Here is a 14902-nt window from a genome sequence, read left to right on the forward strand (position 1 = left end):
TTCTTCTGCAGAATTTAGGTTTTTCCCCAAGGTTCTGTCTTTGGCCTTCCTTTTTTCTCCCGCCTCCCAGAGTGATCTCATTCATATTCACAGCTTCCATTACCACCTCTATGCTCATGACTCCAGCTTCAAAGTGTTTCCTGGGCAAAGACCCATAATTTCAACTGCATACTAAATATGTTCTCCTGAATTTTCCAAATCAGCTTATCCAAAACTATCCATATCTTCCCTCCTCCCTTGCCCAAGCCACTCTTCTTTGTTCTAGGCCAGAGGTTTTGCAGATTACAGCCTGCAAGCCAAATCCAGCCCACCACCTGTATGACCCACAATGTTTTAAATATTTTTTTAAATGTTGGGGAAGAAATCAAAGAAGATTAATATTTCATGACACATGAAAATTACGAAATTTAAACTTGTGTCTATAAATATAAATGGAAATTTCTTGAAACACAGCCATACTCATTCATTTACATACTGTCTATGGCTGTTTTTATGTTTCATGAGCCACAGTCATGTTGTAACTGCAACAGAGACCACATGATTCTCAAAGCCTAAATCATTTATCTTTGGCCCATTATAGAAAAAGTTTGCTGACCCCTAGTCTAGACGAAGGACACCACCATTCTCCCTACCATCCAAGCTGGACAAGCTTCTATACCTCCTTCTCTGCCCATTCCCAGGGAGCACTCACCCTGTTCTTTCTTAAACTCATTTTCACTCATGAACACAGGAGCCATCAGCTCCCCAACAGGTGGCTGAATGGAGACGTAGAACTGTCGGGTCTGGGTGCTGGGAAGAGTGGGAGGAAAGAGAGGGAGAAGAGGTAAGGCCGGCATCTCTCCCCTCACCTCCCACCCTGTGTAGAGGCATGGCTTGGATAGAGAGAGAGAGTCAGGAATGAGGGCCTGAGATGGCTTCCAGACCCACCTAGTCATGATATGATGTATCTCAACTAACCACCGCCTCCATCTCCAGTTCATTGTTACCCTGTCTCTCTCCAGCCCACCCTCACCCACACCTCGAGTTGGACACATACCACAGCTGGAAGTTGGCTGCCTGGGTTGAGTCACAGAAATTAATGCCCATTACAGCAGTGGCAGATTCTCCAGGTGCCAGGGACTCTGAAGTAGTATAAGGCAGTGAAGGGGAGAGGGAGGGCCACCATCACCTAATAGGTCTAGAACCCAGCCTGGCCCTCCACTCCGCTATCACAGCTGACCAGTCATCTATAGAATCTTGGCTCTTTTGGCCCCTGGAGACTGTTCCTGGGTTCCTCCTGAACTCTAGCACCTTTCCCTACTCACCCTCACCACATTCAAGTTAGTCCTGAAAAAAACCAAGGCCCAAATCTGTTTCTGCAAGCACCTCCCGCCCTGATATGAACTTGCTTGTTTCATAATCTGCCTTGTCCACCAGAGTGTGGATCATGTTAGATGCCATCTCTGTGCCCCCACAGCTTGGCCCCTGGCCTGGCACAAGTAGGATATCAACAACCACAGAAAGACTGACTCTGCCCAGGAGCCTCCTCCACCCCATCCAAAGCCCTTCGCACCAATTTCAGGAAATTCTTGGATGCTGATGCCAGCAGGCAGTTTGGAGGTGCCCAAATGCAGGCCTTTGATGGGGGTATCAGAGCTGTTGGAGAAGTGGATGTGCACAGACACCATGTGGGGATCCCCGGAGAAAGGCTGGCGGCTGAAGGTGTAGTCCACAGCCAGCCCCTCACCAGCTACCCGGTGCAGCAGCTCCTGCCGCCCAACACCCGACACTGGACTCAGAAGCTAGAGTGGAGGGGAAAGGAAGGACAGAACTGAGCAAGATGGAGGGAGTCTGTCCCAGTATTGTCCCCTAGGGCCATCCAGCAACTGGGACTCAAAGCTATCACATCTTCTATCACGTCTTCCGACACATCCACACCATAGGATGCAGAACAGGAATGTATCCCTGTCCAGCCCAGTCCCTTCTCCATCCCACTCACCGATGGTACCAGAGTAGAGTCTGTGAGTGTCAGGCCCTCCAGGTCAGCAGCCAGACTGGTAGACACAATTGCTGGGGGAGACACAGGCTGAACACTGGGAGGGGTGACTGTGGGAGTAGAAAGACTATGATGAGGCAAAGTAGAGGTGGCTTGGGTTAGCATGGAGTCTAGGGATCAAGGAGCAAACATTTCAGCACCATGGATAGCAGGGGCACCTGGCTGCCTGGAGGCTCTCGCCAAAATACCCATCTCTAGACCTCAACCCCAAACATGGGGAGGTCAGCTCTGCTGCCCTCTCAGGCCTGAAGATGTGTTCTGTCTGCTCCCCTGCTCCCACAAGACCTGAGGAACCTGATCCAGAGTCCCCATGGGCCATTCTAAGTCATACTCCCCAGGCCTCCTTTCCCCTGTGACCACCAAACTCACAGTCCTCCAGATCAAGGAGGGAGATCTCCTTGGCTGCAGGGGCACTTTTGCTGCTGGGAGGCTGAAAGAAAAAAATGGGATGTGGGTGTGGGAAAGGGGAGCACTTTGGCATGTTCTGGGTTGGGTAGCAGATACCATGGTCTGTTCTGGATGATAGGGAGATGTCTGGGCCTGCCCCAGAGGGTGGGGAGGCCCTGGCCCATGAGCACACCCCCGCTCTGCCTCAAGGCTCTCACTGTTTTCCTCCTCCAGGAGGCAGGTTCCAGCTGCTCCTCCTCAGACTCCGACGTCATCTCAGACTCCGATGAGCTACTGCTGGATTCGCTGCCCTCATCCGAGGATGACGCTTCTCCTTTTCCCTCTGGCACCTTCTTCTTCTTTGTCTTTCTCTTCTCACCATCTTCCTCACTCTGTTCACTGAATGAGAGTGGAAAAGGTGGTCTCGGGCCTGGCCTGGACACCCCTTCCTTGCTTCACAGAAGCAGGAGAAATGCTGAAAAGCTGGAGTGGAGTGGGGAACCTGGGCCAGGAGGGTTCATACCTGAGTTCCTATAGCAGAGCCCCAGTGAGAGCTTGAAGCCAGCTTGTGCCAGCTCAGGCTCCAGGCCCCTGGTTACTTTTCCATACCACCCCATGAGGCCTCAGAGATCTGTAGCCAGCCAAAGCAGTCGTCATGTGAGCTGACAGCCCCAGCCAGCTAATGAGGGTCCCTGGGGCTCTTAGAAGACTGGTTAAAGCTCAGTGCTAGCCAGCCCTTCTTTCCAGGGGAGCCCCCTGAACCCACCAGCCATCTGGTTAGTACCCCTCTCACCTCTCGCTGCCTCTCACTTTCTCCTCATCCTCATCTTGGTCTTCATTGTCAGACTCACTGCTGGACTCCCCAGAGCCACTCTCGCTGCTGCTCTTACTGTCTGATTCACTCTCAGACTCAGGGTCTGTTGAGGAACGATATGAGGTCTCCTCCCTCATATGCAGGCCTCCTTGGATCTGAAGCAGGCACCTGGGTTCTAGCTTCAGACTCAGTACTGAAGCCTCAAACCTCTCCGACCTGCCCCCAGCCCTACATGCCAGCTGAAACTTACAGAAACACAGATGGACTCCATGGATAGAAACTTGCTCAAGCACACACACCTGGGATATGAATCCCTCAGGGGCACAAACAGAACTCACAGCAGGTGCACACCCCTGGACACATGACCATATGACCATTGACATACACCCCTCATATAGGCAGTCACACAGATGCATGGACAGGAGCACAGAGGACCCCAGTTCTGCCATCTGCTCACCACTGTCTGCAGACTCCGTGGGGCCTGACTCCCCCTCAGAGTCTGAGTAGAAGGGTTTTTCCTTCTCCTTCCTCTTCTCCCGATTTGAGCATTTGGTCCATTCAGGTACCTGGAGATGGGGGTAGGGTGCAGTGTCATTTCATCATGGTCGAGGAGAAGGCAGGCAGGCACAGGCCCTTCTTACCCTTTATTCCACTTCTTCACGAGGCCCTACCTGGTCTTGTCCCACAAAGAGAATAACAGAGGAGGAAGAAAAGGGCACTGTCCATGGAAAAGAAGGGATGCTATTCACAGGGGGCACTGCCAAACCAAGGTGGAAACAGAGCATGGGAAGGCACAGGAACACAACACACAGGGGAAGCAGAGGGACACAGACAGGACAGTGGGGAGAGCACACAGCACACAGAGGTGGGACCTCAGTGTATTCGCCCAACAGGCCCACGTGGGTCTCAATAAGGGAGAGATCTTCTTCCTGTGTGTGGGGAGGGTGTCAGGAGGGCTGGGCCAGCACTGCCACGGCTCCCTACTCTCTGCCCTCACCAACACACACACACATCAAACCTTCACCCCACTGACCTCCACATTGCGCACAGATGGGTCTGGGGCTTCCTCTGGCCAGTCTGGGAGTTCCTGGTAGCCTGTGGCCTTGGCATTGAGCAGATGGGACAGTGAGCCCAGCTGGAAGTGGTCCCGGTCTGGGGATAGGTTTAGAGGTCAGGCGGGTAGCAGCAATGAGGGAATGCTCTGTAGCTGTTTCCCAGGTGGGGCTGGGTCATGATTCTGATCGGGACTTCCCAGGTGGGTAGGGGAAGGAGATGGATGTGTCCCCTAATGGCTCTTCCACCCTGACTGCACCTTTAGGCCCACATGCTAGAAGAAGAGGCTGTCTGGCCAGGCCAGAGCAGGGACTGAGGGCCAGGGAGAGAGAGCCTGCAGAGGTGGGTAGGAGGAGACTCTGGGCCCAAAGATGCTGCAAGCCTGACTGCTCAGGAAGCACGTCTAGTCAGGGTCTGGACTCAGCGGGGAGGGGTGAGCAGTCAGAGCACGAGTGCGTGGAGTCCGGGTCAGAGGTCAGGCACTGCTAGAGGAGAACAGCACAGGCCTGTGAGGACGGTGTCAGGGAGAAAAGGACTGTTGCCTTCTTCCTGGGAGATTTTCAAAGCTATCCCTACCTTCAGAATCTCCAATCCTTAGGTCCAGGCAAGAGAAAAGCAACGAAAAGATACCAAGGAGAACTGAGCTTTGTGAAGGAGGCTCCTCTCCTGTGTAGGTTCCTGGCTTCTGCTTCTGGGGTCCAGAGAGCCATTGGGAGGACCCTTCCCTCCCAGGCCCTTCTCAGGGCTCTTGTCATGAGAAGAGGCCTTAAGGGCCAAGCCCAGGAACAGAGGCAAGGCTGAAGGCCTGGGGCCTGGGATTCGGACTGACCTGTAGTGACTAAGCTCACAGAGTGCAGGCAACTGCTTTCTCAGGACCTTTACAAAAATATACACCTCTAGGGGTCCAAAGTGGCTCCCGCCAGAGGTCATGGCGCTCGCAAAGGCGAGGTCATCAGTTCAAGGCTAACCTCATAAGCTCAAACTGATTGGCAAAAAAAAAAAAATATATATATATATATATATATATATACACCTCTCTTTTGTGTGTTGTTTTGCCTTCTGACTTCCTGGGTCCTTGATATTTAAGATCTTGGTATGTATTCCAAAGCCTAGTGTCTGCTCAGGGAGAGAGATGGAAAGGGGAGCCTGAGAGGAGAGGAAGCAGGAGCCCATCCTGGCTGGGAAGGCAGATCCTCAGCTGAGATGATGCTAGCAGGGGTTGTAGGCAGGTAAAAGAGTAATTCCTGGTGCCACAGGAGGGGCAAAAGGAGTGAGCCAGGGGTAGGACTGTATTTCCCCAGAAGACCTGACCACAGAAGCCTGGTGCCTGGCTAGGGGCCTCAGGAAGGTCTGGGACAGAGACTCTGGCCAGTTTCTTCCCATTCCCCTAGGAAGGTTACCCTTGATTTCAGTTCCCACCTTTGAAGGATGACTCCAAGACTGGAGCTGGTTTGGGTGCCAGGAAGAGCTTCTTGGCATGTCGGCTAAGGGCCCCACCCTGCTCAGAAGGGACGATGAGCTGCCGGGTGAAGCGTGCCCGGTCACGAATATCATAGTTCTGGTCATACTTGGCCAGACTCAGTACATACTGGGTCAGCAACTTGGTCTGGAGGAACAGGAAGAGGTGGGTCAGCTGACAGAGAGGGTGGGGACACAGGATTCTTTAATCTAATACCTGGAGGCAGTATGTCTCCTCTCCCTGCTTAGGACTGGCTGCCTCACCCAGCACTCTCTCCCTCCTGCCCTTGTTCTGGGCTCAGCACTTTCTCTCATTTCTCTGGCCCTGCCTCTGACAACCCCAACTTGGACAACTGCCTTGGGCCAGCAAAAGAGGTTTTCCTTTTGGACTTTTCCCATTCCTGGCTCTGGGCTCCATTCTTCCCCAGGTTTGTGGTTCCTACCACTCCAGGCCTGTCCAGCCTCTGTACTCTAGGGTAGCAGGGTATGTGGAAGTCTGGAACACTCTGCTGGACTTCACAGTTTCCAGGCTCCATCACCCAGGGGGTAATTAGACAACAAAAAGAGAGTGGAGATAAATAGGGTCCCTTTGGCAGGGCCCACCCTCATTCCCTGTCCACCCACTTAGTAGATTCTGAGCAGCCCAGGGATCTTAGAGGCCTTGTTCCTTCCCTGGAAGGTTATAATGACATCAAGGCAAACTGCAGCTGCCCGTGGGTTTGCCGAGGTCATTAGGGTTCACAGTCTGCAGTCAGGGAAGCTACAACAGCAGACCTAAAATCTCTTCATTTCTGCCATGATCTTGGCCTAATCTGCCTTAACATGGCAACGTGGTAGCAGCCGTCACTTATGGAGTGCCTTCTGGCACCAAGCACTGTGCTAGGTGCTTCACACTATCTCATTTAATCTCCCCAAACCTTCTGAAAGGTAGGTATTTTGCCCCCATTTTACAGAAAAGAAGCAGAATCATTAAGGGGCTTTTCCCAGGCTGAGGACCCCATCAGTACTCCATCAAGGCTTGGAGCTGTACCCTGTCTGCTTCCCTTCACCGCCTACCTGGATGACATAAGGAGCCTGCCCTGGCCCAGGTCTCCATGTTTCCATCTCTTGTGACCAAGATCAAAACCACCAAGTAGTCAACAACCAGAGTGCCCAGGGGCATCAGGGGTCAACAGGAGGGAGCCTGGAACTGACTGATCTTCCTGAGGTTTATGGTAACTTACTGTCACATGAAGCCTTGGACATGGTTAACCCAGCTAATCTGGCAGGAGAATCAAGCAGATGTCCATGCAATCCCTATCAACATACCATTGATATTTTTCACAGAAATAGAAAAACAATCCTAAAATTTATTTAGAACTGCAAAAGACCCAGAGTAGCCAAAGCTATCCTGAGCAAGAACAAAACTGGAAGAATGACATTATCAGACTTCAAATTATACTACAGAGCTATAGTAACCAAGGCAGCATGGTACTGTCATAGAAACAGACATAGAGACAAATGAAACAGAATAGAGAACCCAAAAATAAATCCATACATCTACAGTGAATTTTTTTTTTTCTGAAGAGGAGTTTTGCTCTTGTCACCCAGGCTGGAGTGCAGTGGTGCAATCTCGGCTCCCTGCAACCTCCGCCTCACAGATTCAAGTGATTATCCCACCTCAGACTCCTGAGTAGCCGGGATTACAAGCACCCGCCACCGTGCCCAGCTAATTTTTGTATTTTCAGTAGAGACAGCGTTTTGCCATGTTGGCCAGGCTAGTCTTGAACTCCTGACCTCGGGTGATCCACCCACCTCGGCCTCCCAAAGTGCTGGGATTACAGGCATGAGCCACCACACCCAGATGTGAATTCATTTAGGACAGAGTTGTCAAAAACATACAATAGAAAAAGGAGAGTTTCTTCAATAAATTGTGCTGGCAAAACTGGTGATACATATGGAGAAGAATAAAACTAGACCCCTATTTCTTGCCATATGCAAATATCAAATCGTAATGGATTAAAAACTTAAATCTAACACCTGAAACTATGATACTACTAAAAGAAAACTTTAGAGAAATTCTCAAGGACATTGCACTGGACAAAGATTTCTTGAGTAATACCCCACAAGCACAGGCAACCAAAGCAAAATAGACATGGGGTCACATCAAATTCCAAAGCTTCTGCACAGCAAAGGAATCAACAAAGACAAGCCATAGAAAAGGAGAAAAAAATTGCAAACTACCCATCTGACAAGAGATTAATAACCAGAATATGTAAGGAGCTCAAACAACTCAAGAGGAAAAAAAAAATCCAATAATCTGATTTAAAAATGGGCAAAAGATCTGAGTAGACATTTCTGAAAAGAAGACATACAAGTAGCAAACAGGTATATGAAAAGGTGATCAACATTATTGAGCATCAGAGAAATGCAAATCAAAACTACAATCAAAGGACAGGTATGGTGGTTCATGCTTGTAATCCCAGCACTTTGGGAGGCTGAGGCAGGCAGATCACCTGAGGTCAGGAGTTTGAGACCAGCCTGACCAACATGGCCAAACCCCATCTCTACTAAAAATACGAAACTTAGCCAGGCGTGGTTGCGCATGCCTGTAGTCCCAGCTACTCAGGAGGCTGAGGCAAAAGAATCACCTGAATCCCAGAGACAGAGGTTGCAGTGAGCCAAGATTGCACCACTGCACACTCCAGCCTGGGTGACAGAGCAACACTCTGTTTCAAAAAACAAAACAAACAAACAAAAACACAATGATATATCGTCTCACCCCAAGCAAAATGGCTTACATCCAAAAGATAGCCAGTAACAAATGCTAGCAAGGCCATGGAGAAAAGGCAATCCTTGTACACTGTTAGAGGCAATGTCTATGAAGAACAGTTTGGAGGTTCCTTAAAAAACTAAACATAGGCCGGGCACGGTGGCTCAAGCCTGTAATCCCAGCACTTTGGGAGGCCGAGGCGGGTGGATTACGAGGTCAAGAGATCGAGACCATCCTGGTCAACATGGTGAAACCCCGTCTCTACTAAAAATACAAAAAATTAGCTGGGCATGGTGGCGCGTGCCTGTAATCCCAGCTACTCAGGAGGCTGAGGCAGGAGAATTGGCTGAACCCATGAGGCGGAGGTTGCGGTGAGCCGAGATCGCACCATTGCACTCCAGCCTGGGTAACGAGCGAAACTCCGTCTCAAAAAAAAAAACAACTAAACATAGTGCTACCATATGATCCACCCCAATCCCAATGCTAGGTATATACCCCAAAGTAAGGCAATCAATATATTGAAGTGATATCTGTACTCCCATAGAAAGTCTCTACCCATAGACACTGAGTGTTCATTGTAGCACTGTTCACAATAGCCAAGATTTGAAAGCAACTTACGAGTCCATCAACAGACAAATGGATAAAGAAAATATGGTACATATACAGAATGCAGAATGAAAGCCTGTCATTTGCAACAACATGGATACAATTAGAGGTCATTATGTTAAGTGAAATAAGCCAAGCACAGAAAAACAAACTTCACATGTTCTCACTTATTTGTGAGGGCTAAAAATTAAAAAAATTGAACTTATGGAGATAGAGAATAGAACAATGGTTACCAGAGTCAGAGAAGGGTACTGGGTGAGGGGAAGTGGGATGGTTAATGGATACAAAAGTATAGTTCTATCAAGATCTAGTATTTGATAGCCCAACAGGGTAACCACAGTCAACAATAATTTATTATACATTTAAAAGTAACAAAAGAGGCCAGGCACTGTGGCTCATGCCTGTAATCTCAGCACTTGGGGAGGCCAAGTCGGGTGGATCATGAGATCAAGAGATCAAGACCATCCTGGCCAACGTGGTGAAACCCCGTTTCTACAAAAAATACAAAAATTAGGTGGGCATGGAGGAGTGTGCCTATAGTTTCAGCTACTCGGGTGGCTGAGGCAGGAGAATCGCTTGAACCTAGGAGGCAAAGGTTGCAGTGAGCCGAGATCACGCCACAGCACTCCAGCCTGGTGACAGGAGCAAGTCTCCGTCTCAAAAAAAAAAAAAAAAAACTAAAAGAATTGGATTGTTTGTAACACAAAGATAAATGCTTGAGGGAATGGATACTCCATTCCCTGATGTGATCGTTATGTATTGTATGCCTGTATCAAAATATCTCATGTACCCCGTAAACATATACACTTACTATACTCCATTACCTGATGTGACTGTTACGTATTGTATGCCTGTATCAAAATATCTCATGTACCCCGTAAACATATACACTTACTATACTGCATTCCCTGATGTGACTGTTACGTATTGTATGCCTGTATCAAAATATCTCATGTACCCCGTAAACATATACACTTACTATACTCCATTCCCTGATGTGACTGTTATGTATTGTATGCCTGTATCAAAATATCTCATGCACCCCGTAAACATATACACTTACTATACTCCATTCCCTGATGTGATTGTTATGTATTGTATGCCTGTATCAAAATATCTCATGTACCCCGTAAACATATACACTTATTATATACCCATAAATTTAAAAAATAAAAAAAATAAAGACTGTCTTGCTAGCAGACTGGTTCTAAAGACTTTCTCCCTTGTGACTTCAGAGAAATAAGCATCTATGTTGGGAAGCCCACGTGGCGAGCTAAGGATGGCCTCTAGAAGGCCCCAGCTGACAGCCAGCAAGAAGCCAGGGTCACAATTCTACAACCATAAAGAAGTAGATCCTGGTACCATGTAACTTGGAAGTGAACCTTTCCCCAGTACAGCCTCCAGATAAAAACTCAGCTTTGGCCAACACCTCAGTTGTAGCCTTGCATAAGATCCAACTAAGCCATACTGGAAGTCTCTACCCATAGACAGTGTGAAAATAAATGTGTGTTGTTTGAAGCCACTAAATTTAAAGTAATTTATTATGTAGCAGAAAACTAATACAATTGATTAAAAATGTGAAAGTAGAAAAAAATTTGGAGAAAATTATTTTGCATTTTTATGTATGTATTTATATATGTGTTTATTTATTTTTGAGACGGAGTCTCACTCTGTGGCCCAGGCTGGAGTGCAGTGGTGCCATCCAAGCTCGCTGCAACCTCTGCCTCCTGGGTTCAAGGAATTCTCCTGTCTCAGCCTCCCAAGTAGCTGAGATTTCAGTGCACCACCATGCCCAGCTAATTTTTTTGTAGTTTTAGTAGAGACAGGGTTTTGCCATGTTGGTCAGGTTGGTCTTGAATTCATGACCTCAAATGATCCGCCTACCTCGACCTCCCAAAGTGAATTACAGGTATGAGCCACCGAACCCAGCCTGGAGGAAATTCTAAGTAAAAATTTTAACGTGAATGTGAATGGGAAAAAAAAATCTTACTAAATTTGAAAGCATTGGAAAAAAGCAGAAAAGTTTAAAATATTGGACAATAGATATACAACTTCTGAATGACTATATATAGGAATAAAAAATAAGGAAATATAAAGTTAATGATGGTCTTTTCTAAGTGGTGGACTTATGAATAGTTTGAACTTTTAATTTTCTGAGTTTTCCAAATATTCTATGATGAGCATGTATTGCCTTTAGAATATTAAGAAAGTTTAATTTAAAAAGTTTTTAAACTCAGTTCTGCAAAATTTATCAGTATCTTCCATTCACTGTAGAGGCAGTCAAATGGGATGGTTGTAGATCACACTGTGCCTCTGGCAGACCCTCCTGCCACACATCTCACCTGGCATATAAAAGCAAACTCACCTGCTACACAGTTTCCCCAGGTTCTGTACCCAGGTAGCTGTAATAACCGTGTTCACTACCATTCCCCCTTAAGCCCTCTGTCACTGCATATTATGCCTTTGTGGCCTCTGATCTAGAATCTGATTATCTGCCGATCAATAGCAGGGCAGGGACCTCATCTTGGTCATTTCCTTGGCCCCAGCCTGGGCCAGGATCTGGAATGCAGTGGGGTCATGTCCAAATTGGAGAGAAAGACAGATTACTGTGTGGCCTTTTAGCAGGGCAGATTGCCACCCATGATACCAGGATGGGAAGCATCACTGCTGTTTTGGAAGCATGGTCACATGCACATCAAAACCACCTCCCTTCTAGTACACCAAAGATTCCTCCTTCTTCACCACTCCCAGAAGAGGCTGGGAAGAAAGGAGAAAGAAAAGGAGGACAAAAATCTTTATTCAATCAAATAACCATTCTAATGGGCCTGCAAAGACTCACTTTCAGTTGCCTGAACAGCCTACTCTGGGTGCCCTAACAGGTTTGGACCTCCTGTGTCCTGCCTAGGAGAGGGTTCAGCTGTATATACCCACAGCTCTCTGTGCTAACCCTGATGACAGCTCTCACCGCAGTGTTTAAAATGTTTATTTTTGTTCTGTTTCTCCTGCTTGGCTATGAGCATCTGGAGGCCTGTAAATGTGTCTCACTCATTGTCATATCCCCAGGACGTAGCACAGTACCAGGCAAATAGTAGGCCTGTATGTTAAATAAATGAACAAATGCACATGTAGCTCACAGTGACAACTTGGGGAAATGCCATGTGGACAGGCCCAGGCTTAGGAAAACATGCCAATCTCACCATTCTGGGGTTAAGTGCTGAGCATGTCAGATTCCTGCCCACCTGGGTGGCTCCCCACCCCTGCTGCTTCATCTTTTCGACATTCCTCCCACCTGCTCCTTCCTCCCACCTAAACAAAGGAAGTACACAAATATTTGTTCAATGATTGAATGCTTCTCCATGGTGCTCCCTGTCTCTCTAACTTCTCTCTCTCCAATCTGCTTTGCCCACAACACCGATACCCACAGACTCAGTTGCCTCCACATATAACTGCTGCCCTTTCTGACTCCTGATGAGTCCCAGCACTTGGTGGCCTTGCTTTCCTCAGCTTGAGTCTCTGGGGCTCACTCTGGCCAAAGAAGACACTGAGAAAGACAAGTGCCACCATCCAAAGACTCCCATGCACAGTGCGCATGGCAGGGATGCTACAGTCTCCAGGGTATCCCTGCTATAAATTTGTAGACCCCAGCCACCTACCCAGATATTTTCATTCAAGAATTGGCAGAGTCTTTTTATAAAGGGCCATCATATAACTATTTGAGGCTTTGCAGGCCATACAGTCTTTTGCAACTAGTCAACTCTACTGTTGTAGCACAAAAGTGGCCATGGATAGTTTGTAAATGAATGAGCAGGGCCGTGTTCCAACAAAACTTCATTCTTTTTTTTTTCCTTAGACCCAAGTTCAAGGGACCAAGAAAAGTTTATTTACAAAAGCAGGCATAGGCGATTCAGGCTATGGGCAGTAGTTTGCCAATCCCTGTCCTGCTGAACTGAGTTGGGAGAGTGTGGAAACTGTCATGGTGTTTGATGTCCCTCACACCTTGAAAAGCTCAGCACATTGCTTTATTTTAGCAGAATCTCCTGGAACCATCTCAGGAGATGCCAGACCCTAGGAGGCTCTGAATGTCCTGATACCACAACTTAGTTGAGCCTCATCCTTGGCTATATGTCTCTTATAACCTTTCACCTTGGGAATGATAGTGGCCACTAGCAGCACCCAAGCCCAAGCAGAGATTCACCCCCTATCTTTGGCACAGACTGGCCAAGCATTGTCAAGCTTTGGAAAGGATCACAGACCACATCTCCTGGGATGCATGTGCTCCCATCAGTATTTGCCACTGTTGGGCCCTTCCCTTATCACAATCAACTGTGGTTCTTCACAGCCCTAGAGTTCCAAGGTAGCAAAAGTAGCAGACTAGAGGTTATAGCTTCATAGGAGAGCCTCTTCAATAGTGACAACCAGCACTACAGGGGCTTTGAGTCCCCAGAATAGCTATGGACATTCGAGTAGCATTGGTTACCTGGGCAGACCAGCCACCTTCCCTGATTCTTTTCCAAAATAGGAGCTAGAGTTCAGCCCTGCCTAGGGAGGGCCGAAAGAATATTGTCTAGGGAAATTCTGGGGACCAGAGTATTTGAGGGGGGGTCATCTCTCCATCTTTACCTGTTTAGAGTTGGTCAGGTAGAGCTTGGCTGCCAGGTTGATGACCTGCAGCTTGACAATATCCTCCTCTGCTGTGAATGACTTGGCCATTTTTCTTAAGACATCAGGTGCAATCCTGGGGACATGTTCACAGTACTCTCCAATGAGCCACAGGATGCTGGCTCGCGCCATGGGCACCTGTGGTTGCAGGAGAGGAGTTGCAGATGGATAAATATGGGAAAGTGGGTGGGTGGGAATTGGACTTCCAGGGGAACAGCACTCCTCATCTGTGCTGGCCTATTGTATTATAGGTTCTCTGGAAATGGGAGTTGGGAGTGGTGGGAGACAGAGAGGTTAAAAGGTAGGCATTTCCTGGGCAGCATTTTCCCTCTTCTCTAGGGCTTCATTAGCATAGAGCTTTTAAGACCCTAAGTCTGTCATGATGTAAGCCTGACTTTCTGGCTTCATTGTACCCTTAGTGCTTTATTTCCATGTTACTCTCCTGAATCTTTGGGAATGCTTGTTTAGGTATTTCAGCTTAGTAGTACCATAGAAAAAACACAGTATTTGTCACTCAATCATGGTTGGCTAGAGCCTTAGAGAGAAAGCAAGAGTAGTGGTAAAATCCATGGTGCTCAGTGAGGATCTCCAAAGGGAAGGCAAATCTTGGGTAACAAGGTCAGGGTCACATGGTCCAGTGTCTCTCCTCCTCCCACCTGAAGACCTAAGGCTTGGAAGTTGCTTTTGATAAGGCTACTGTATTTAATTATACGGTCTTGAAATCATGGGGAGGACAGTGGGGTGGGGACTGAAAATGGTTACTCCCTCACCTGGATGTTGTCTGTAAGCTTTGCCAAGTGTTTGATGATCTCTCCATGTTGTGCTGGCTGCATCTGCAGCAATTTCTTAATGACGACCACTGACTCTGCAACCACAAGCTCTATGGAACAAAAATGAGTGTGTGGACCCTGGGACAGTCAGATGGCCACACTCAGGTGGACAGACACACCTGCAATCCCCCAGGCCCTTGGCTCTTTTTCTTAACCCCTGCACTTCTCTAGCAGCCCTCAGAGGTGTAGGAACACTTGGGGCCAGATCAAGACAGACAGACCAATGGACACACATTGTGCCTAGGCAGACTGTTAGATATCTGCCGACCAGCAAAGTCAGACCTGCAGACGGACACTCACTGATCATC

The 14902-nt window shown here is 47.9% G+C and overlaps 1 protein-coding gene across 2 annotated transcripts in view; it reads right to left on the minus strand.

Moving 5' to 3' along the window:
- The window catches only part of AP3B2 (adaptor related protein complex 3 subunit beta 2), a 39757-nt gene that overhangs the window by 1781 nt on the left and 23074 nt on the right, over window positions 1-14902 (minus strand). For both annotated transcript variants that reach the window (XM_002749173.5, XM_017973317.3), the window contains exons 13-24: window positions 14535-14644; window positions 13726-13902; window positions 5709-5895; window positions 4270-4388; window positions 3694-3802; window positions 3216-3339; window positions 2641-2821; window positions 2405-2465; window positions 1979-2085; window positions 1553-1781; window positions 1037-1121; window positions 692-789 (exon numbers count right to left, since the gene is read on the minus strand). In XM_002749173.5, the coding sequence (XP_002749219.1) occupies window positions 692-789; window positions 1037-1121; window positions 1553-1781; window positions 1979-2085; window positions 2405-2465; window positions 2641-2821; window positions 3216-3339; window positions 3694-3802; window positions 4270-4388; window positions 5709-5895; window positions 13726-13902; window positions 14535-14644 (1587 nt within the window). The remainder of the gene's footprint in view (window positions 1-691; window positions 790-1036; window positions 1122-1552; window positions 1782-1978; window positions 2086-2404; window positions 2466-2640; window positions 2822-3215; window positions 3340-3693; window positions 3803-4269; window positions 4389-5708; window positions 5896-13725; window positions 13903-14534; window positions 14645-14902) is intronic.

The sequence above is a fragment of the Callithrix jacchus genome, chromosome 6, assembly GCF_049354715.1.
Source record: "Callithrix jacchus isolate 240 chromosome 6, calJac240_pri, whole genome shotgun sequence".
Classification (NCBI taxonomy): Eukaryota; Metazoa; Chordata; class Mammalia; order Primates; family Cebidae; genus Callithrix; species Callithrix jacchus.